Source organism: Melozone crissalis, unplaced genomic scaffold (genome assembly GCF_028551555.1).
Source record: "Melozone crissalis strain CALT ecotype California unplaced genomic scaffold, PUWL_Pcris_2 ptg000008l_1, whole genome shotgun sequence".
Classification (NCBI taxonomy): Eukaryota; Metazoa; Chordata; class Aves; order Passeriformes; family Passerellidae; genus Melozone; species Melozone crissalis.
The window spans coordinates 171704-195146 of record NW_026535786.1 but is presented as its reverse complement, the minus strand read 5'-3'; the positions used below and the strand labels follow the sequence as shown (position 1 = coordinate 195146).

Genomic DNA, 23443 nt, shown 5'->3' with positions numbered 1-23443 from the left:
GTCTAGGTAGGCCTTCTAATTGTCTTCTTGCCTCAGTTGTCATTGAGAACCTGACTAACTTTGGAGCAGGTGACAACCAATTCTCTTCATGTTGTTCTCCTTAGTTGTTAAGCTTGTCTGTCAAATATGCATCCTTGGTAAATCTGTGAGTTTTGTTTCACTGTGTCATGATTTTCACAGTTCTTAACTCCCTTATCCTGTCTCATCTGGCCTGTCTCGGGGGCTTGATACTACAAGATGGTGTTTATAAGACAGCCTGCATAGGTAAACCGTGCAGCTAAAGTAATTTTTATCCATCTTATTTTTACTCTTAGGCATTGCGGAATATCAATCCCAGCACAGCAAATTCTCCAAAACATCAGGTAGGCTCTAAACTGATGTTTCAGCGTAATTAGAAAAATGAAAGCATTAAATTAGGCTAGCAGGGAACTTTTTGCTACATGAAAACATTCTAAAAAAGAAGGGAAAAAAAACCAAAGCCAACAAACAAAAAACCAGCCTCTGCCATGCACATTTTTGAATCACTTTTCTGGTCATAGCCCTAACATTGTTTTTAGGAGTGCTGCATTACCACAACTTTATATCAATATTTAAGAGCAAACAAGGAATTCATTGCGCATTTTTTTACATTGAAAACAGCCTTCTTGTTTAGCATTCTTGAGGATACTGCTGTTCCAGTCCTGATGTCATCAAGATGTTTGTTTGAAGCAAACTGTCTAAGGTAGTAGTTGGTGACTTTTAAGTACTGTTCATATGAATGTTCTTATCAGTACATTAAAGCAGGTATGATCTTAGAGAAGGATATCTGTTATCACTTAAGGAAGAGTCACTTGAAATAGTTACGATTTTTAAGCATACATAGTATAACCGAATTACTTAATAGATTAGATGAACAAAATAATTGCTATGCAGTATAGTTTTTCCATTTGGACGTTTATCTGGCTCTTGCACACATACATTTTCTGTATAGGAAACAACTGTATAGTTATGAAAAGCTCAGACCAAAATAAAATTGTTCAAAATGTGAAGCATAATAAACAGCTTAATGTGGTCTTCTTTCAGTTGCTAAAGAAGTTGAACATAGAATGAATCTCTGGAAGGGTGGATTTATGGATATATTCAGAGAACTTCATGTTTACTAATGATAACAGTATTTTAATCTACTGATTCTTAGTACCAATATTTATATTAGCTTGTATTGTTCTTTGTTTTTTTAAGAAAAACCTCTGTATGCACTGGGCAAGAAAAACATAATAAATGAAAGTATCCTCTGTTTGGAAGCCATGAGTACTGATGTACTGTTACATTCTGAGGAGTACCACAACCTTGAATGTTACTAGTTCTGAGATATAGGAACCTCAGACCTTAGTGCTGACACCCTGGAATAAATACTTTCTTGTTTGGCAATACTAGAGCCGCTCTTAAACAGAAGCATTTTAATTGAGATGTAGTAATTTGATTAATTAACAAAGCATTAGCCACATAATGATCTTATCAGTCAATATTAGATTCTATTCTGGAGGAGAAAAAAAAAGTCCTCAAGAATAATGGGTATACAAGAGAATAAACAAAGAAGAACTACTCCACAGTAGTGGAGTAAAATACCTTATCTTCTGGCATAATTAGGTCATTCATAGGGGGTGTTTTTCTTACAGAATGCCAAAAGTCTATTCTGTGTTTTCTTCTATGCCTGAAGCCCTGTCATTGTTCACTCTTCCACTAATTTCTTCCTGTTGCCAACTCAAAAAAATACAGGAAATGGAGAAGTTTGTTATCAGTTTCATACTGTACTGTGTAAGATGCGGTTTTTGGAACTTCTTGAAATTATGGCTTTAAATCCTACAAAACAGCAAAAACTCAAAGGGACTATACTGATAATTCATTAAATGTATATGTACCGGTCACTCTGCACTGTTTGGAGTGGAAACTGATGAAAGGAGTCATACAAAAATCAGGATTCCATTTATATTTAAACTTGCTTCCTACTGAACCTCCTGCCTGGCATCAGTTTTATTAGTCTGCACTTGCTCATGAGTCAAGGTGTGTGGGAGAGATCTGTTGGGTGGAAGAATGGGCCATCATGTCACCTTTAAAGTTCTGTAATACTAGGCTATTTGTGTCACACCATCTAAATGTACTTTTTGTGTTTTCATATCACCTCAGTAAAGTAATGAATAGCCACAGGTGGAAGAAGGTGCTTAGAGAACTGCTTCAGGGTTCTGGTTCTCTAAATGCTTCTTGAGGCCTTGTACTGAAGAGGCAAATGTAGTCTGTCTTCTCTGATGCTGCTGCTATTGAAGCCCCAATCTGTACATCTGATCAGATCACAGCTGACCTAGTTAATCTGGAAAATGTATAGGAAGAATTAAAATTTCTTTGGTCAACTTTTTCTTGCAGACCGGTCTTTCTTTCTTTTTGAATAAAATTAATAAAGTTTGGAGGAATTACCTGCTTCCCTGATGATAAAGCTGTGCTTGGTGGCAGAGTAATTGCTTCTCTTGCTAACTTTTATATATTCTTTTAAGGAATAATAAAAATTAAATCTTCATATATTCAGTGCTCTTAATTCTGGGACAGCTAAGTCTGTTTTAGAGAGGGATTGCCAAGGTCTTTTGTTTGTGAAGAAATTATGTAACACTGGCATTCTTGAAGCTTGCATCCAATGAAATCTCTTGTATGGATAGATTAAAAACATCTGAGAAATGTTCCTTAACTTGTAACTGTATCTGAACTTTTCATGTCACACAATCACTAGGTTAGAAGGGACTGGTGGAGGTCATCTAGCGCAACATCCTGATCCTTCTTGACGTTTTTCCCCATGTAGCCTGCATACAGTACCATGGTTGTATTTATATCTATGATCAGGTTTTTTGGTACTGGGTAACCATAGTGTTCCTGCCAGGTTGTGGTCGCTCTGCCATGGAACTGCAGTATCCTGTGGTGACACTAACATTCCAAGTGCTGTGCATGGAAGCTTTACCTTCTGGAAAGAGCAAATAATTGCTCAGCTTAATTTTTTATAGAAAGCACTGTAAGAGACTCTTCTGGTTTGAATGAGGATGTATTTTACTGAAATTCTAAAGGTACCTGTAGCAAAAATTACAACTTTCAGACTTATTGTGTATCAGCAAGAACTGTTGATACATCCAGGAAATTTAAAAACACCAAGCATCTGTTCAGTTACTTGTGCTTATCATCATCAGTTATTTGTGAAACCTTAAAAATGTCTGTCTTAATAAAGAGATTGCATGACTTGACTTTCACTCCATCCCTACTAGCTCTCTTTCCATTTTCCTGCAGTTAGCATCTGATTGTCAACAATTTCTAAAGTAGAGAAGATGTCAATCAAGTTTTGTATATGTCACAAAATTGAACAGGTAGTTAAGTAACAGATTTCTTCCCTTACAGTGTGCTGTGGAAAGAAATAGAGGCAAATAATGTTGAGGTACTGATGGCATTATTCTTGGATGTTGTGCAGATTATTTTCTTGTGCTGAGAATGGAAGATTTCTTATTTATTTGCTGCTAATATTAGAGTATTTGCTAGTGAGATCAGCATACTGCTATTTATGAGATAAGTTCATCTGTATATGCTTGCTGATCCTGTATCTACTGCTTGTTTCTAGCTTGTTTCTAAGCTTTACAGATCAACAAAATAATTGTATTGCTTGCTCATGTGTGTAGATCTTTATGGATAAATAACCTTGTTTAAAAGTCTGTATAGTAAATCAGAACTGCATTCACTGGCTGTGCTGGTTGTTGTGACTGAAGCAGTGAACGGTCCATTTCCTGCTCAGCCCTCACAAATTGCCCAACTCCTCATTGCTGAGTTCATTTGTCTTCCATCAGTCCCCATGTCTTCCCTGTTACTTTTGTGTGTGTGCTGGAACTTTGTGGCCCTCACAAAAATGCAGGCACTTAATCTGAAGAAGCAACTGTAAGTTTGCCCATAAGCGTTGTGGTCTCCTCTTTCCCCTAAAACTTCTGTTCCATCCCAGGAAAGCCTGTGGATCATTTGAAAGTCAAGTGATGGTTGGGGGCAGAACTGTTAAAATTGGCACTTTGAAAGTAAATTTGCAAAACCAATTATCAGGATATATCAAGTAAAATTGAGTAGCATATCATAGGTATAATACAGTCAGAATATAAGTGGGTTGCACAAGTCATCTGCCTTTCCTCAAAAGCCAGTTAAGATAAAAATGCTCCTAAAAGGGTAGTTTTATAAAGTTAATTTGAACATGGTGTGAATGACCTGTAACTTAATGTAAAACTTAATCTGTCTGGAATTATGAAAAAGAAAAGTGCATGAGGTCAGCCAGATAAATTACACAGTGCTGACCTTATTTTAAAAATTATTTAAGGAGATGACAGATCTTTTTGGTGTGTGTAATAACTAAAATTCAGCTTTTCTGCTAACAGTAGAAATGCTACTTTTTTTTCTTTTCCCAGAGGTGCTTAAAACAAGTTTGACATACTTAAAAAATAGGATGAGATCAATTCATAGAAATCTTAGCCAGGATTTTGTCATAGTTTTATTTTTGCCTCCAGACTTTAAATACTTCTAATAAAGCACATATTTCAAAGCATGAATTAAAAGCCTTGAGTTCACATTGCTCTGTTTTGGAGCTGGGAGAGATTTGGACACTCCCATACATTTTTTTAAGTATAGAAAACCTACAACGTTTTTTTATTGCAAAACAGGTTTATAAGGAAGGAGAAATGAAAAGACTGTTCTTTAAGCAACACAACTTCAGCTTCCATTTTTATACCTTTTAGGAAAAATAGTCTTAACATACTCTTTAGGCCTTTAGGAAACTCTGCTTGTCTTACAAAATTATTAAAAATTGCCCTGTATTTGTTTCTCAATAGCTTGTCTTTTTTGGTAATTCCTTTCTCTTTCAGACTCCCAGAATGACATAAATTTATTACTTAGATGAGTAATAGCATTCTTTTGAAGGGAAAGTGCTTCTGACTCCTGTAAAAGTAGCAGTAATGCTACTTATAACTAGTTAAAAATAGTTGCAGTTTTCCATTTTTCAGCAATGTTGTTAAAACAGAGATAAAAGCAGTACTAATTTTAAAAATACTAGTTTCACTACATAGTACATGCCAAAGAATAGGCAAAATATAGTTCTCTCTCCTGGTTTAATACATCTCTATAGTGGGCCTTTAAAGAAATGAGATTTTTTTTGTTTTAGCTGGCTAGCATCTTGAGCTACATTTATTTTTACCATACTATTTGAGTTTATGTATTGATGAAACTTCAATCTCTCCTACACTCTGAGGATTTAGAAAAATACAAAGGTAATTTCACTGTTTTTCTGAATTTCTTGTTCCTTTGTACTGATTTTTTTTCGTATAGTAACAGAAGAAAAATTGTGGGTTTTTTTTCTTTCCTGGTGTCAGTAGCTCTTGAAAAGGGGACATCTGGATTTCTTATCTTCCTCACAACTATTGAATCAGGAGGCAGTTCCAGTTGGAAAGGCCACACAAAGGAGATAAAATGTCACTTTAGTTCATATACAGAAATGGCTCCATGTAGACTTTGCCTTGTTACCACTCTTTGTGGCACTGGTGTGTCACAAAGCTGCTTCTGCAGTCTGCTGGCACTTTTGGCTCCTCCTCTTCATCCAAATCAGTGACTGCAGCCCAAAGAAATAAAGATGTAATGTACAGATCAAACCAAGAGGGAAGGGCAAAAGGACACACCACATGGGTGAGCAGTTCTTGAGCTGTCTCTGGGATAGCTGGTCTAAGACCTTCTACCTTCTTCAGATCAGTGTTTGGGAAATTCCAGGAAAGAACGCTTCTTTCTTTCTTTTTTAGATATAGATGAGTCTACCTGTATATCAGGTAACTTGTCACTGATACAAGGCTACAAACTTAGCTGTGAAGTAAGAGGTCATTATATAGGCTTTACATTTGGTTTTATTACATAACCAATTGAAAATCATGTGGATAGGCCTTTAGAAATTATTAAAAGATGTTTAATGTCCTGTGATCTGAAAATGGGGATGGAGTATTATTACTGTTTGTTAGAACAGTGGCCAGATAAGTGCTGATGAACACATCACTGTGTTCATCACTTGAACACAGTGATGAACACAGAAACCAATGGTATGCTTGTACACTTTCTGCGGAGATCTAATTAGCTGTAGTGAGAATTTTCTAGTACAAGACATAAAACCCAAAGGAATATGTAGAATAGTAATCCACAGGAATGAGAGTGAAGCATATGAAGATTAGAAAAGAAAAGTAAACCTGTCAGCAGGGAAGCTTCAATACACAGTCTGCTGGAAAGAAAATGAAATAACCTTAGATTTCTTAGAAAGAAATCACTTGGAAAAAGAATTGGGGCAAAGTTAGTTTTATATACTAAAAGACTACAGTATAGTAGTCCTTAAGCTTATCATTGAAAATGGATTAAGATCTCTCATTTTACAAGTGAATATTGTCAAGACTGACAGGATTGGTTTTGCCTGAGATTATCTTCCCAGGCACAGCCTGGAAGTCACATACTACCAATGTGACAGGATGGTCACATACTAGCAATGGTGACAGGATGGTCAATAGATTTATCAGTCTCTGCAATACAAAGCTCAGTCTTGGTGGGACATTGATGATGTTTGAATAGAGTTGCTTGAAGAAAATTACTGTATTTTCACATGTGTAACTCATGTTAAAAAAGGGAGAAGGATCACTGGAAATTACATCAAATGTTGCTTATTTCCATCTGCCCTTAATGTGATGCATTTTATGTTAACACTTTCATCAATTAGTAATTACAAGCTTAATGAATGGTTTGATTCAAGCTGGTGAACATTCAGATGGGTAAAAAATTATATGAAATTAGGTTTGTAGCTTCCGAAGTGCAGTGTCTAGGCCTTACTAAGAAATTACTCTGAATTTGAGGAGCTACGGAATTTACATAGGGAACTGATCACTGATCTGATCAGTCAGAAATTTCAAATGCACGCCTCAAACAGGAAGAATGAATGGAAACTTTTAGGGAAAGACTTGAAAGTTCGTTTTCAAAGGTACAAAGGGAGCCAGGAACTAAATCAGAATTTAAAAGAAATCTGGATAAAATGCCATTTAGCAAAGCTATACAGGTTATATTAGGGGTCAGATAGTATTAACAATCCTTGTTTTGGTTTAAGTATAGACTTAGCAGAAAGATACTGAAGTGAACTAGAAAATCTTTGGGTAAGCATACAGATATTTATATCCATAAATACATGTACAGTGCAGTCTCTGTAATGGTGGTCATGGCTGCTGGAACTTGCATTTTCATTGAAGCCAGTGCAGATTCTTGCTTTGTCCTCAGAAACTTTAGTTTCATTTCATTTAACTCTTGTTACTGGAAGCAATAAAAGCATCAATTATCTATAATGTCATGTGTTTATGTATCCAGAAAGTGCATTCAAATGGCTAACATGATCTCTCTTTCTCCCTCTCCTGCTGTTCTAGGAATTGGCTCTCCGTAGCCAGCTTCCAACAATGGAACAAGACGGTGGATCTCAAAACCCCGTGTCATCTCCTGGAATGTCTCAGGAACTGAGAACAATGACTACAAATAGTTCTGATCCCTTTCTTAACAGGTTTGTACGAATAGCTACTAGAGGAAAGAAATTTGATTTAAAATTCTGTTTGGTACATGTAATAGTTTATTTTGAACATCTGTCTGTGCCAAGAGCCACAGCTGTAAATGAATCTTTCCTTAAATGGCAAGTCTAGTAAAAGCTGAAGATTAAAAGCTGTCTCCTGTGGGAGGAAGTAGTCTGTTCAGACTTGTAGGAAGGTTTTTATTCAAAGTCATAACATGTTTGCCTCTGCATAATGTGTTGACTAACAGTCATTTCAAATTACTGACTCAATTTGTGAATAGCTTGCTGTGAGATCAAATGAACTGTGAGGCACATTTAGGATTACAGCTTGAGGTTCATTTTAAGGTTTCCCCATTCACCCCTCCCTTCCACTTCAGGTATTTAGCAGTATTTTTACTCTGCTAATGTTAGGTCTACAAATAGTGGCATGTTTCATTTTAAATGCTGTACTATTTTCAAGTGGGTGTTGTCATTCAAGATTTAGAATCTTACAATATAGACTAGTCTTTCATAAAACTTTTTCCTAAATCCCTCTGACTTGAAATGTTTATTTTGTTGGAAATACTGTTCAAATTTCAGCTTGCAAATGCTTCCCACCAAACATTACAACTTTAGAGACACTGCTGCAGCTTGAGATAAGTGATATCTGTATTTTAGGTAATCCCTTTGGGAAGATTTATCTCCTACACTGACAATTATGATTAGAAAACTTGATGTTTTTTGGAGGGATAATCCTACATGGAATTCATCCTGTAGGGTGTTCTTGGGTGAGCCTCGACTGTGCTGGCTTTGTCCTATGAAATAAAAGAGACAAGACAATTTAAACCTGACTTGCTCTTGCTCTGTGGATAGGTGATGGTATCAATGGGGTGTAGTAAAATTCTAGCTTGAACTGCTGGAAGGCTGTTGCCATCATACATCATACAGGTCCTCACATCTTCAAAACCTGTCTTCTGACCTGAAGGAAATGCATCTTTAGGTTTCAAATGGCTGATGCAGTTTATCCATTGTGAGTCTACACACATAAAATATAAAGTGATGGATCTTTGCCATTAACTAGAAACAGAGAAAAAAGCTAAAAGGGGCAAATTTGCATTCTGTAATTTTATGGCAGATTGATATTTACTACAAAGTACAAAAAGATACTGCTTGCCTGGTGGCATATATGTTTGGGTTTGTTTTTTTTTTGTTTGTTTGTTTTTTTTATGTAGCACTTACCCCATACAAAATACTGCAAATCTGTATTTGACTTGAGTTGAGATTAACTTAATTTGTGTTTTGGTCTGAAAATTTGTCTCCTAGGCAGGTGTATGTGTGGCACTGCACTTAATTCTGCCATATGGGTGAGGGAAAGGGATTTTTAAGAAAGGACGTCTGTGAATATGCATTGCTATCTCAGAAAGCAGTCCAATAGTTTTGGACTATGACCTAAAGGTCTTGTTGATACTCCTTAAGTTAAAGTTCAGACTTTAGGAAATGCTCCTTTCTGTCCTTATAGGGTGTATATAAAGTTCCTCATGAGACAGTACTAAATTTAGGCCCCAGAGTTATCTATTCAGAGTTTAGGTTGTTTGATATTTTCTGCTGCCTATATAATAGAAGCATTAAAAAATCTCAGAGAATCACTACATTGGAGCAATTTGAGATAATGCTCAGTAGTGGTTCAAATGCATAATCAAATCTGCCTGCTATCTTCAGTACTTACCATCATTATGGTATATTTGATTTTTTATTTTTTTAATGGGATATTCATCAGTGCAGACTTCATTAGACTATTTCACCTTTTGATTTGCCACACTTGTTTATATATTTTTGTCGGTTAGATTTATACTGGTAGTGATGGTAGTTCTCTGTTTAACTCCTAAATTGGTATTTCTTCTTTTGTATACACATATTTTAACAATGATTATTTGAAGAAGAATCCACTCTATTTTGGGTAATGCTGTTTAGTTGCATGTGGTAATTTTGGGTGGTGTGACTACTAAATGAACAAATACTTGCTGAAGAAAGAGGAAATGTGTATTAAGGAGCGATTTGAAGAGAAGTGCTGGATATTCCAAGTGTGAGACCAACAGCCAAAAAGCCTTCTCCACTGGAGTGATTTAGTTCAGCATAGTCTCAGTTCTGTTTTTAGTATTTTGTCCCATAAAGTAAACCAGATTTTTGTTCACAGAAGTTCTAAATTGTTTAAGTTTAATTACTAGGATTGTATCAAATGTGTGGTGATTCTGTTCTTAAATCAGTCTAAAAACAGAGAAGTATTTATGATTTATCTATAAAGAACTGTTAGGTTCCTTTCTTGTATGGCAAAGTTGCCTTCATGGAATCAAATATATATATTTATATACATAGCTGAAGGCATTCTTCTGGCATCTGATGTTGAATAGCTGTTCATAATTTTTTTGGATCTTCATACCTGACAAAAAGGCATATACTATATACTTCACAAGTACATCATGAGGAGGATTAGTATGTCTTCAAATGATAATTTGAGCAGTAAATCAAGTTGATGTTCATTGAGGATGCCAGGTGGAAAATCAGTAAGGATTCTCAGTGAATCTCAGAATACATAACCTGAAGAAATACAGATTTTGAAAATATTTTGTGAATACTGAATATTAGAGGATGCAGGGGGAGGGAAGTAATGATGGCCTTCAACAGTGCTTATGCAGGCCACAGCTCCTGCCAGCAAAGCTGCTCCAGCATGGGCTCCTCTCACCATGGGGCTGCAGGTGCTGTCAGCCTGCTCCAACATGGGCCTCCCACGGGGTCACAGCCTCCTTCAGGCATCTCCCTGCTCTGGCATGGATCCTCCACGGGCTGCAGGTGGATCTCTGCTCCCCCTGGCATCTCCACAGGCTGCAGGGACACAGCTGCTTCACCATGGTCTGTCCACCAAGGGCGGCAGGGGAATCTCTGCTCTGGTGCCTGGAGCACCTCCTGCCCCTCCTTCTGCCCCAACCCTGGCGTCTGCAGGCTGTTCCCCTTACATATTCTCACTCTTCTCTCCCATCTGCTGTTCAGCATTTTTCCCCTCTTCTTAAATATGTTATGACAAAGGTACCACCATTGTCACTGGTGGGCTCAGCTTTGGGCAGCTGTGGACCACTTTGGAGACACCTGGAAGCAGCTGGCTGTCATGGGATCAGCTCCTCCTGCTGTGTCACACAGTGATCCCTGCGGACCCCTGCTCCAAAGCCATGCTATATAATCTCAACACAGTGGCCTACTTCCCCTCCCCTTCCCACATTTTCCACTGTGGCTCTCTTGGTCTTGCTTGCTGCGCTGGCAAGGAAGAAAGTGAAGGCATGTAAGGCCCCATGCCATCAGTCTGGTTAACTGTTCTGTCAGCAAGATCATTCTGAGCAGGCTTTGTTTATAGGATGGCTTCTGTACCAGGGTTTGATTTATATTTGGGTGCTCTCTTGCCTTGACATGTGTGACTGAACAAGCAGTAATGCAGCAGTGGGAAGCAATTGAAGAATTGCTAAAGGAGTTCCAACTATTTATAACAGCAGTGACCTAAAAATACGCTTCAGTGGTTGATTAAACATGGGAACATTAGTTAGAAGTATTTTTTTATCCTTATGGAAACATAAAAGGGTGCACCATAATTACTATTATTTTTATAATCATTCTGGATTATCTGATATGCTTCGAAAGGTTTTAGCTGGGTAGGTGTGAAAAGATTAAAATTATGCACAACACACAGTAGGCCATTTCTTAAAGCTGCTTATGTATGTTCTCATCAAGTTTAATTGAATCTAAATAATATGGTTTTAATTGGAAAAGGTCTGCATAAAATAAAACCCAGGTGTCTCATGCAAACAAATGCTTCAGTTTTGTATTAGAATTGGGGATTTCTCATGGTAGCAGTGTTTTCAAAGGCCATAAATTAGTTCAAAACAAGCATCTATTTTAATTTTTTTTCAGTGCTCTACCCTCATTTTTTTTTCTCCTTCTGTTACAGTGGAACATATCACTCCAGAGATGAAAGCACAGATAGTGGCCTTAGCATGAGCAGTTACAGTGTACCCAGAACCCCAGATGACTTCCTGAACAGTGTTGATGAGATGGATACAGGTCTGGTTTGTGTACATTTTTAATGCATGTTTTCCAAATACACTTGTATCCATTTACAATGAAAACAAGCAGTTCTGAAAAGCTCTGATACCCTTTGCATTGTTTTCTACCTTTTCCTATTTCCCCTGTTTCTCTGATAGAAACATTAGATTTATGAAAAAATATATTTGTAATCAAGTGTATTGGGAGGATGGGGAAATTGCTCGTAAGTAGTATCACTCCTGTTTTTATAAGGAATTTAAGTGTGTTTGCTTTTTGAAGTAATGTTGTTCAGGGCTAAAAATAGTACCTCATCCAGAGTTGTTAATACCACTCCAAAACTGTATTTGACTCAGTATTGTCTTTTTCCTTCAAGTGTCAAAATTAAATTGTGCTAAATGCCATCAAAGATCTGTAAGATTTGGGTCAGTAGGTGCAAGTTGGAAACAAAGGCATGTTCTTTGTACGTCTGCATGCAGCCAAGTTATCTTTGGGGTTTGTGATGGATTTCTGTGAGTCACGCTGCTTGTATGATGCAAGAGGTACATGATTAACCTTTAACCAGTTGTCCTGATAAATTGTAGGCTTGGTACTTCCAGTATACTTAATATCCATCTTTGTGTTATAACTAGGTGACAGTATCGGCCAAAGTAACATACCATCCCATCAGAACCGTTTCCCAGACTACCTTGAAGCCATTCCAGGGACAAATGTGGACCTTGGGACACTGGAAGGAGATGGAATGAATATAGAAGGAGAAGAACTGATGCCAAGTCTGCAAGAGGCTTTGAGCTCTGACATCCTTAATGACATGGAATCTGTCTTGGCAGCCACCAAGCTAGATAAAGAGAGTTTTCTTACTTGGTTATAGGGGCCTCAGGGAGACTGAATTCTAAATCTGTGAAGGATCTAAGGAGATTAGGACATCTGTATCTGAAGTTCAGAACAAGCCAGTGTGGTGCACTTTGGCTTGTGTTCAGAAAAAGTAAATGAACAAATACTCAGCAAGTTTGTTTGGGTTTGCTCTTCCTTGTCCATCGCTGCTGTTTTATATTGCTGACTTTTTTTCACAGTTGACTCTGAAGAACAGACATCTTCTTGATCTTTTTCTATTGCTGTTGCAACTACTGTTGGAGGGGGGTGGGGAGGGATGATGAGCCTATTTTGGATGACGAATGCCATTCCTTTTGTCCTAGTGTGCGCTTGCGTATCATTTTATCTAAGTACTCAGATTTGAGAGTTAATTCTGCATGTCACTGCTTGTAGTTTGCTCAGCTAGTTGTCTCCTGCTGCCTGTGGCAAGTGGTAAAACATGACATACTGGGGTGACAAGCCAAAAATGATGTATCTGGTCAAAAGAAGTCAATACTGATTTGGAGATAAGACGTAAAGGAGGGCTGAAGAGACTGTTTGGCATTAAGTGTTCCTACTAGTAGCTCTTGCATTGGCCACGAAGTGCTCTTGTTTGTATTTTATGTTATAGTAAATCAGGAGTCATTTTACATAGAAACATATATGAACTTTGATTGTTGCCACATACTCTAGCCTAACTTCCATTTTTCAAAAATACTTTGATTATTTTTGTTAGTTGGTTTAACTGTAGCTGTAGGATGGGAAGTAATTATAGGTGTTCTGGGTTGTTTTTTTTAATAGTGAAATCTAAGGGTTTTTTCTGATTTCACACAGTCTTATTTAAATCTAAATTGTCTGCTTTTTTTTATACTTAAACCATGCCTATTGTAGCCTGATAAGCTAGTGAGTACATAAACCAGTATGTTTTGCCTGTAACTTTTTTATTTTTTTAAAGGCTAGCTTTGAATGTAATCATTAGATTTCATGACCAGTGGCTTATTTTTCATGTGTATTTACGAGACTTTGAATTACAATCTGATTACAGCAATGTAAAAGTTAAGAGTCCTTTGTCATGTGTACAAATTTTAAATGCATCTTAAAGTAGCAGAACCATTTTAAAATTACATCTAATCTCGCTTCTGGTTTTCAGTTTTGATCTTTAAGTGAGTTCAGATTTTAAAATCCTTAATGGGAAAAAAATTTATGAAAAGTTTCTCTTAAGTTAACAGGGACAAAAATTCTGAACTATTAATATCACTGTGTGTTGCAATGAAAAGGCTAGAACACCAAAAAACTTCTCGATAAAAACTTCTAATTGTAATAGTTGTCTAGTTCTGTTTGGTGAAAAATAAGCCCTGGACACTATATGTAGAAGAATGTAAAGATATGTGTTAGATGGTGACATGAGCAGGTAATGAAGTGTATATTAGTAGTAGAGCTTAGCATGGGGTAGAGGTGAATATGAATCATTTTTATTTTAACAGGAAAAGATGTATCACTAAGTTGTCTGCAGGAGTTGACACAAGTTTCCAAAGAGTATTTTTAAATGAACAAAATGAGCGTGAATCAAACTTTCAATATAAGCTATGAATTTTTGTGGGGCTTTTGGGTTTTTTTCTGATGAAAAATAGTGTCACCAGTTAACACCCCTATCACCATTCTCAACAGTGAGCCTTTATTTTCAAGGGTGTATAACATGACTATAAAGATACTGTTAAGTGTGAAACTTAGTTTTGGAAAAAACTCTCAGTTAGCAGGGACTTCTCTGAGGAGAGATTTTTTGGGGTTTACTGTTTTGCATTTTTTCTCAAGACACTGATTATTTTTTAAGCTAGGAACAAATGAGCAAAACAAATTAAAAACCCCATGATATTACTATTGCAGTTTGGATTTCTTTTATGCTTCAGAAATAATTCTGGTTTAGGATGATGTAAGGAATGAAAACTCTTAACCAAATCCTATTTTAAAAACTGAAGCAGCAGAGGCAGAGATTTGAAATTTGCCACTAGAAATGTACATTTACTACTTTACATAAATGTATTAGTGTTTGAAAAACACAAAATTTTATGGCTTGTTATGGGATACAGGCAAGTTTTAAAATAATAATTTTTAAAACACATTCACAATGATATGTATTCTGCTACACCAATAATTCAGTGAGTAATAGGCCACTTATATCGTGCAATGACACAGTAGCTCCTAAAGCAATGTTATTGTGTCCAAGATAGGGATTTTAGTAGCATTTTTAAAAATTCATTATGAATTCCTCTCTCTCCCTCCCTTCAGGAAAAGAAAAGACACTAAGTTTTCCTAACTTGAACGATCTGACATAAAACCACAACAGCAAGGAAATTCAGAGTTGATTTTATTTCAGCTGTCTTCCACAGTTGTATCCAGGTATCATAGCACATACAGAATCGCAGAATAAGCTGAGTTGGAAGGGACCCATCAGAATTATCAAGTCCAACTCCTGCCCCTGCACAAGACACCCCAAGTTTCACACCACCTGCCTGAGAGTGTTGTCCAAATGCTTCTTGAACTCTGTCAGGCTGGTGCTGTGACCACTTCCTTGGGGACCCTGTTCCAGTGCCCAAACACCCTCTGGGTGAAGAACCTTTTCCTGATATCCAACCTGAACCTCCCCTGACTCAGCTTCAGGCCATTCCCTTGGGTCCTGTCCCTGGTCTTGAAAGTGAAGAGATCTTACTTGTCCCTCCTCTTCCTCTCATGAGGAAGCTGCAGACTGCAGTGAGGTCTCCCCTTGTCTCCTCCAGGCTGAACAGACCAAGTGACCTCAGCCATGAAGAGTGGCTTCCCCTCAAGGCCCTTCACCCTCCTTTGGACACTCTCCCATAGTTTAATATCCCTCTCATGTTGTGGCACCCAGAACTGCCCCCAGCACTGGAGGTGAGGCTGCCCCAGAGCAGAGCAGAGCAGGACAATCCCCTCCCTTGCCCAGCTGGCCATGCTGTGCCTGATGCCCCCAGCACAGGGTTGGCCCTCCTGGCTGCCAGGGCACTGCTGGCTCATGAACAACTTGGCACAGACCAGGACCCCCAGGTCCCTCTCTGCAGCATCTCATTCCCCAGTCCATGCACAAAACCAGATTTGATGCACTGAGTGCAAGCTCCTGAAATGCTGTACCTCACTACAACAGAAATGAGTACAGAACAAATTCTCTTTCCTTGCTTTTGTGTGTTTGTCACAGCTTTAATATTTGAATGTTTTATTCTCATTGTAGAAACACTAAATGGCTTATACTGTACTTGGATAGCATGGCTTAGGGTAGATACTGACAAACTGGGAATCCTTGAACAGCTCTAACATTAATTATGTTTTGTGATACTTATTTTAATTAAGACATTTCCATTCTCTCACTTATTAGGAAACATACCATAGAGATGCTGTACTGTTGGCAATCAATATTAATTCGGATTTTTTTTTTAATTCTACAAATGCATTGTTTGATGAAGTGGTTAAAATTGTTTGAAATGCGAAAGTGTTTTGGGTAGTATTTTATACTGATGTATATATTGAAACAGAAATCATTGTAATAATTGTAATAGCTGTTAGTTTTAAATACACTATATGCAGACAGATGAGGCTGTACAGAGCTGTACTGTTAACACCCGGCTAGGGCTGCTGCTTGGGAACAGGTTGCAGTGTCAGTGAACCATATGGATCAAATATTGTACCATTCAGTGTTGGCGCTCACCAATGCAAAAGGAGAAGAGACGATTTCAACATGATTTACACTACATGGTAAATTAGTACTACAGTGACCTTTTCACTTACAAGCATGTTTTTTATACAAATTAGCAGGTGTGCTTGTATAAAACAATTTGTGTTCTGTATCATGGAAAAAGTACTCTCCACATTTAGAATCACAAAATCATGTTGTATGTTAGAGAATTATGTCCAAAATTATATATATTACTTAACAATGTTATTTTTAGATATGAGCATGACTGTAAGCTAGGTACTTAAGTACATTCTGTTACATTATTTTTCTTTATGTAATACTTTTTCAGTTGTTTTATTTGGTATAAATATATACTTTGTGCTTAAACATCTTTGTTCGTTTTTAACATTCAATAGTATATAAAGATATGATTTCCTTCAGTAAGATAGATGCATTGAATTGTTGGAATGCCTATTGTAGTGCGTCTGTTCTTGTCCCCCTTGTCATTGCTTTTGTAGTTGTAAACTCCAGTTCTGCAAATACGGTGTGCAAGCTCACCTGAGAGACAAATGAGTTCCACTGGCTTCAGTAAAGGCTTAACATTAAAGTGTACATATCTGTGTGCTTGCAGGAATGAAGAGACAGTGACTCTGGTGAGCATCATGCAGCTTATGTAAAACAATACTTTAATTGCAAATGGCACTGTAGTGAGACCTGGTAACAGGACATCTGGTTATCTACTAGAAGAAAGCAACCACTTTTTGCAGATAATGCTTGCCATGCTCGGATGGCAGATATATTTTTGGCTAACTCTTAAGTTTATGCATTAATTTGTGGCAGACTATCAATAAAGACACACTATTTTCATTTCCAAGTTTTGACTTATGAATTGTGAAATATGTAATGATATACCTTGAAAGTGCCTGATGATTTCAGTTTAAAATATCTTGACAGGTTTCATTAATTTTGACCTTCTGTATAACAGTCTGAAAGATGGGATTTTTTTAAATGTATTGCAGTTTGGAAAGGCCAAAGTCATATACTGTTTGCATTTTAGCAGTTCCAGAGTTGTTATGGCTCAGCACCAAATGCCCCAACCCTGTGGAATTCAGCAAATTTGTGTGTTTTCTTGGTTAAGGGTACAGCCCTTGATGGATTTATCAGTTTGTCTTGTACTTCTGAGTTCATAGCCAGCTTTAGTCATCCAAATCCTTTAAATTTAAATGTAACATCACACCTTCCACCTGGGAGTAGGCGGCCAGTACCAGGGAATGATAAGGTACCAATTTTGTTTGCTGATATCACTCTCATTTATAAGGTGGTGACATATTGCAGAAGTTGAAGTATGAGTGACCTTCTGAGGCAGCCCTAAATAGACTGTATTACTGCAAAACAGGATATTTGGTTCAGGTATTACAGGCTCACTTTGCAATTCTCTTTGAAATATTTTCAACACTTAGTTAAAAATAAAAAGTATTTGTTTCAGTAAGCCAGAAATAATATGCTTCCAAGGAAGCAAGTGCCAGTTATCAGCCAAAGAAAGCATTTTTCATAGAAAAATTGAGATCAGGCTATGATCTGTGTAGCACCTCCTGTTTTGGAGGTTCATTCAGAGATAAACCAGGGCCACTGATTTTGTTTACAGTATCAGCATCCAGAGTTTATATGTTCCTCCTAAGAGTAAAGGTGGGCTTCTTGACCTTTGTTGTCACCACTTCGTAATGCTAACAGGGGTTATCTGTTAGCATTAGGAAGTGGTTACCTGTTAGCACCCTCTGAACTTAGGTATCATCAAAATAGGAAGATGTCGGTACAGGATGAGAGATCTTGGTTGCTAAGAAATGGTGAGTCCAGCTCTTGAACTGAAAAATCAAATTGTCGTTAGAACAGAGGTAGAGCTTTGTACCAACTACCATACCCAGTGCTGAATGCCTCTTAAGTAAAACAGCCAATGTGTTCTTCTCCAGGCACTGAGGGAGCATGTTGAGTAAGAAACACATAAATACTGACGCATCTGACAAAGCTGCCTAACAGATTTTGTGGAAAACTCGTGGTTTTTACTTTTCCAGACATACTCTGTCTTTAATGCAAAGGTTGTAACAGTGAATGCTATAGATCTAAGCTGTCACAGACTGGCTTAATTTTTTTTGTGTGGGAGTGCAGTTGGTCACTAATGATAGAATTTTCTATATTAAATTGGCTCCACATAGAACATGAGAGGCAAAGTAGTTCTATGGGATTTTCCTATTAGCAAGTGCGATTGGGGGGGAGGGGTTGTTTGGTTTAGGTTTCTTTTTAAGGGGAGGGGTCAGGAGCAGCCCAAGAGGCTTCTTTTTCACTGTTCTGCAACAACAAACTGGAGCTCCAGATAAATGCTACAATCACTCTCACCTGAAATGCTCTTTCTCCTCCTCTCATATATGTCGATTCTGAGCTGCTCTAGTGTGTTCTAAATTATTTATTGTATTTACCATCTGTGAGCTTTGCTTTCCTAACACCTATTGACTGTACTGTAATAATAAGTGCAGTTTGTCCCCAGAGGAGAGCAGAGTTCTAAATTGCAGCTGCCATCGTGTTTCAAGTCTGTAATATAGCACAGAATTACTGTCTGACTCCAAATGTGATGCTGCCCAACTTCTGGTACAGGATGGTTATGGGCAAGCATGATTTTTTTGAACCATAGTGGATTCCTGTTCTTGTTAGAGGTTGGAAAAGTTTGGCGGTGTCATTGCTTTGACTTCTGCAGCCAGCTGTCCTAGCAGGAGCAGGGACAGCAGTCCTCTTGGGTAGGAATACTCCTACCCAGCATTTAACCTGGTGTTAGCCATGATGGGTTTTTGAAGCTGACTGAGTAATTCAGTCTTTCACAGTTTCATTGTTAGGTGCGCAATACAATTGTCTCAGCTCTCTTGACTGACAAGGGGCCATTTTCAGGCTTTGCCCAGCGATGTAACCCTTTCATACCCATCATCTGCTGTTGAAGTGTGACCCAGAGACCTCGGAGAGGTTCAGCTGCAATCCTGGACTGTCAGAGTCTGCAGTGGAAACGAGGTAACTGGTTGTATTTGTATTTGACAAAATCCCAAACCCACAGTGCTAAGAAATTGTGTGACTTAGGTGGTGAAACCTCTCAGCAAATGGCAGTAACTGTGAGGTACCTTGTGGTTTGGCCAGGGGTTCAGCCTGAAAGTGGTTATCAGTGGCTGTGTAGTCCAAGAAGTTGCTGGCAAAAGCAAAGCCTGTGGGGCAGCATGGCTCTTGCCATACAGGTGAGATTGAGTCGATGGTTGAGAAAAGTGTCAGTGCTACAGAAGGTGACAGCTGCTGGGCTGATTAAGGCCCTCCTATCAATGCAGCCTGTACCTGCCACCCCCTTCATCCCTGCCTGCAGGTGATTCAAGTAACTGCTCTACAGCACTAGGGTTTAGATTTGTATTTGCCAGTGTGTGAAACTGTGACTTCCTTTATTTTTCAAATGTTTGAATTTCACTTAAAACATGACTCTCCTTTTAAAGGTCTTTGTTCCTGTGAACAGCCTTTCGGGATCTGGTAATGTTCTGTGAATACAGATTTTTCTAATTAATACTAATTTAATTTAATACTATAAGAAATAGAAATTTCTCTTTGCAGCTTAGTGGCAAGAATGCTAGAAAATCTGTCACCCAAACAGTAGTATCTGCATCCAAGTTCTTCTCATCCATATGCAAGCCATGGTTTGGAAAACAAGCTGGTTTTACGTGAAGATCCATGACTGCAGTAAGGCTCGGGTTCCTCACAGCTGTCATCTCTGCTGGTGAACTTTGCTATTGCAATATGTGGATTTTACTTTATCATCACCTTGAAAAGGAAGTAATGGAGCCTGGTGAGGTTCCTGAAAATAGGAAGGAAGCAGGCATGTACTGCTGCAGCATGAGGGCTGTGTTTCTGACCTCCTTTTGGAAATGTCTCACTTTGAAGACATCTAGTGGTCTTGGCACTTCACATTTGCTTGCATTTTATTTTCAATGTCACTAACATCTAACAGATGACCACCTTATTGAAGTGATTGCACTGGCGACATCTGAAACAGGGTAAAGATGTTTTTTGAAATGTAGTCAGGTACAATCTTCCTGGGTACACACTGCCCTGGATAAAGACAGTTCCCACCTTGTAATGGCACATCTGACTTCCTGCTGAGCCTTTGAGTGAGGCATTTTACCATTTCCCAGGAAAGCTGTGTGCATGGTTTTACTTGTGTCCTGGGAGTACTGAAATGTTAATGTTTGCAAAATTCTTTGAGGGTTAAGCATTAAGTGCTTCCTATTAATTCATTCTCAAGCTGTGCTATTCTGGGGCTTCTACTCAGTGACATCACCACATATGAATATAATCTTTGCAATAAGGTATGCATCTGATTCTCTGATTCTACAAGTTTAAACTCACAAATGCATTATAAGAAGGTCATACATTCATGCATACCAAACGATGCTTTCTACTGGCATGTGAACACTCAGTAGGAAGGGTGAACTGACTCCAGTGAGCCCTCCTGTGCTGCTCACCAGTTAGCTTCAATTCCCTTCTGTTTGGTAGAAAAGAGTGCACAGTCACCACTGACACATTAACATGCACCAGCTCTTCCTTCCCTGAAAACTTTTGTGCCTAAGTCCTTAAGCTTTTAGTTATTCTTTAGGTTGAGCTTTCTTGTTGAACTGCTTCTGGGAAGCCAGAGTTACGCTTTAGGTGTGGAAGTACATTGAATGATCATGAATATAAGGGGGGAAGTCTTGCATCGTTATACATATATACAGGCATAGAGTATTGTTACATGTGTGTGTAACTATATATAGATATTCTATATATAAGCACTAATTTCCTGCCTAAAGGCAACTCAGTTTCTCATGAGCATTATATTTGTTCTAGGCTTCACAAGTTAAAAAAACAGTAAAAGTGTCATCCCAGTTACAAAGTCTGCATGGTTGTTGCTTATTTTTAAATATTTAGGGTTTTAGATGTGACATAGAATAATTTCAATCAGAAAACCAGAATGAATAATGAGAGAATATGAACACGTGTTATTCCATTGCGCTGCCTCTCAAGAAACCAGTCTTGAGTAGTCGGCTTCTGGGGACTTGAAGGCACCTTGCCAGCAACCCCAAAGCAAAGAGCTGGGGTAAGAGAAGTTGGGTTGCCAGTCTCTGCTCCCTGTGAGAGAGCTTGTTTTGCTTTTAAGCTGGGACAGAAAGGAGGTTGGCTGCAGGTCAGATTTGTCTACACTGATGTTTACCTTCAGATTTAATGCATAATCCATGCTTTGCACCTTAGTATGTGTGCATTCTGTCACTGCACAGTCACAAAGAGAGGTGTGTGTGTGGCTATCAGGACACAAACTGGTACATTAGAGAGCAAAGAGTTTACTCATAGTAAGGATTAACCCCTAATGGGTGCCTAATACAATGGAGTGCCATGTTCCACTGATACACGGCACACACCGTGCTACTTGCTTGAGCTATTCTCTTTAAATAGAGATTAGGGATTTTTTTTTATTACTTCCCTATCCCCAAGATGCCATGAAGTTGCTGCTTTGTTTTGGTTTTAAAGATTTAAGATACCTCCATGGGTGGGCCTAGACTGTTTTAAAATGTATTAACATGGATTTACTCTGCACTTGAGTGTAGCTACTTCTGTGGTCTGACTTTGTTGCTAGGTATGTCTTTGTTAGAGCAGCAGCACTGGAATATAAAATACCTAGTAGATGTCCAGGCATTTGAAGCAGACTCAGGATACTTTTGAAGCCAGAAATCTGGGAAGCATGGGATTAGGAAAGACAGGTCTTGCTTGATCAACCTGATCTCCTTTTATGACCAGGTGACCTGACCTGCCTGTGGATGAGGGAAAGGCTGAGGATGTTGTGTGCCTGGGCTGCAGTAAAGACTTGGAACCATTTCCCACAGCATTCTCCTGGAGGAGCTGGCTGCTCACGGCTCGGACAGGTGCACTCCTTGCTGGCTGCTGAAGAACTGGCTGGATGGCCAAGTCCAGAGAGGACCGGAGTTGGTGACTGCAGTCACATCCAGCTGGGGGCCACTCACAAGTGGGACTCAGTCCCTCACTCCCCAGGGCTCAGTACTGGGGCCAGACCTCTTTTATGTCTTTATCAATGATCTGGATGAGGGGATGGAGTGCCCCCTCAGCACCCAGGGAAGCAGTGGAGGCACTATCCATGGAGGTGTACCAGAAATGGCTGGACATGGCACTCAGTGCCATGGTCTAGTTGACAAGGGGGCTGGACTCAGTGATCTTGAAGGTCTTTTCCAGCCATAATGATTCTCTGATTATGTGACCTTAAATCTTGAATCAGCCCTTTGGACTTCATGCTGTGTTTGTACTGGACCTAGCTTGCTACTGAAACAAACAGGAGATTTTTATATCCCATAATAGTGAAACATTACTCTGACTGCTTCTAGAGCTGACTCCAGTGGCTGGAGTCAGAAGAGAAAAGAAAAGCTCCTTAGGCTTTTCTTTTGTTTTTCTTTTGTTGTTTTTTTCTCATTGTGTCATCTGTAAAAATTGATGGTATACTTTCTATGTTATCCAAATACTCAGATCTCAGATGAGATGTTTACATTTTATGCATTTATATGAACTAATACTTTGCACATATTTGGGAACTGTAGTTAGAAATACACAAAATTCAGAGGGGCTTTTTGAGTGTGCCATAAGACAAGATCAAACAATGAAGTGTTTGGAGAAAAAATGGAGACAAACCAATTGAGACAGATATGCACATATGTACTAAGTAGTCAGCTACAGGAATCTTAAATTAGGACCTATTAGCTCAATAGATAAAATTGCTTTTGTGGCTCAGGAGATTGACACAAAATTGACTTACCTGTTATTTAACTGACAAATAAATGTATATGCTCTCATGGGATGCACAAATGCCAGTAGAACAGGCAGAAGGGAATCCTGCACTGGTTCATATCAGTGAGCAGCTGGAGTGCTGGTCAGGCTTTTGGGTACAGCACTTGATGAAAGAGAGGCACTGAACATGGTCCAGAGGCAAGCAGTGATGATGAGGAAAATGTGAGAGAGGAAGATTAAAGTAGCTGGGCTGGTTTTCTACAGAAAAACTGACTAAATGGGGAAAGATGAACTTCATGTAAAAGGCAAGTGCTACTATGAATCTATTATCCATGGAGCAAAGGGGGAGAAGTTACATTGGAGTAAACTAAACTTTAGGTTAGGAAAACCTTTTATTCTTC

At 38.4% G+C, this 23443-nt stretch overlaps 1 protein-coding gene across 3 annotated transcripts in view; it reads left to right on the top strand.

Annotated features, from left to right (window-relative positions):
• YAP1 (Yes1 associated transcriptional regulator) overlaps nucleotides 1-14166 on the top strand; it is an 85449-nt gene extending 71283 nt beyond the window's left edge. For 2 of the 3 annotated variants that reach the window (XM_054269979.1, XM_054269978.1), the window contains exons 6-8: nucleotides 7470-7600; nucleotides 11577-11689; nucleotides 12301-14166. In XM_054269979.1, coding sequence (XP_054125954.1) covers nucleotides 7470-7600; nucleotides 11577-11689; nucleotides 12301-12539 — 483 coding nt within the window. In that variant the 3' untranslated portion in view covers nucleotides 12540-14166. Of the gene's footprint in view, nucleotides 1-314; nucleotides 363-7469; nucleotides 7601-11576; nucleotides 11690-12300 lie in introns of all 3 variants that reach the window. The other variant, XM_054269977.1, reaches the window with a different exon arrangement.
• The last annotated feature ends 9277 nt before the right edge of the window (nucleotides 14167-23443 follow it).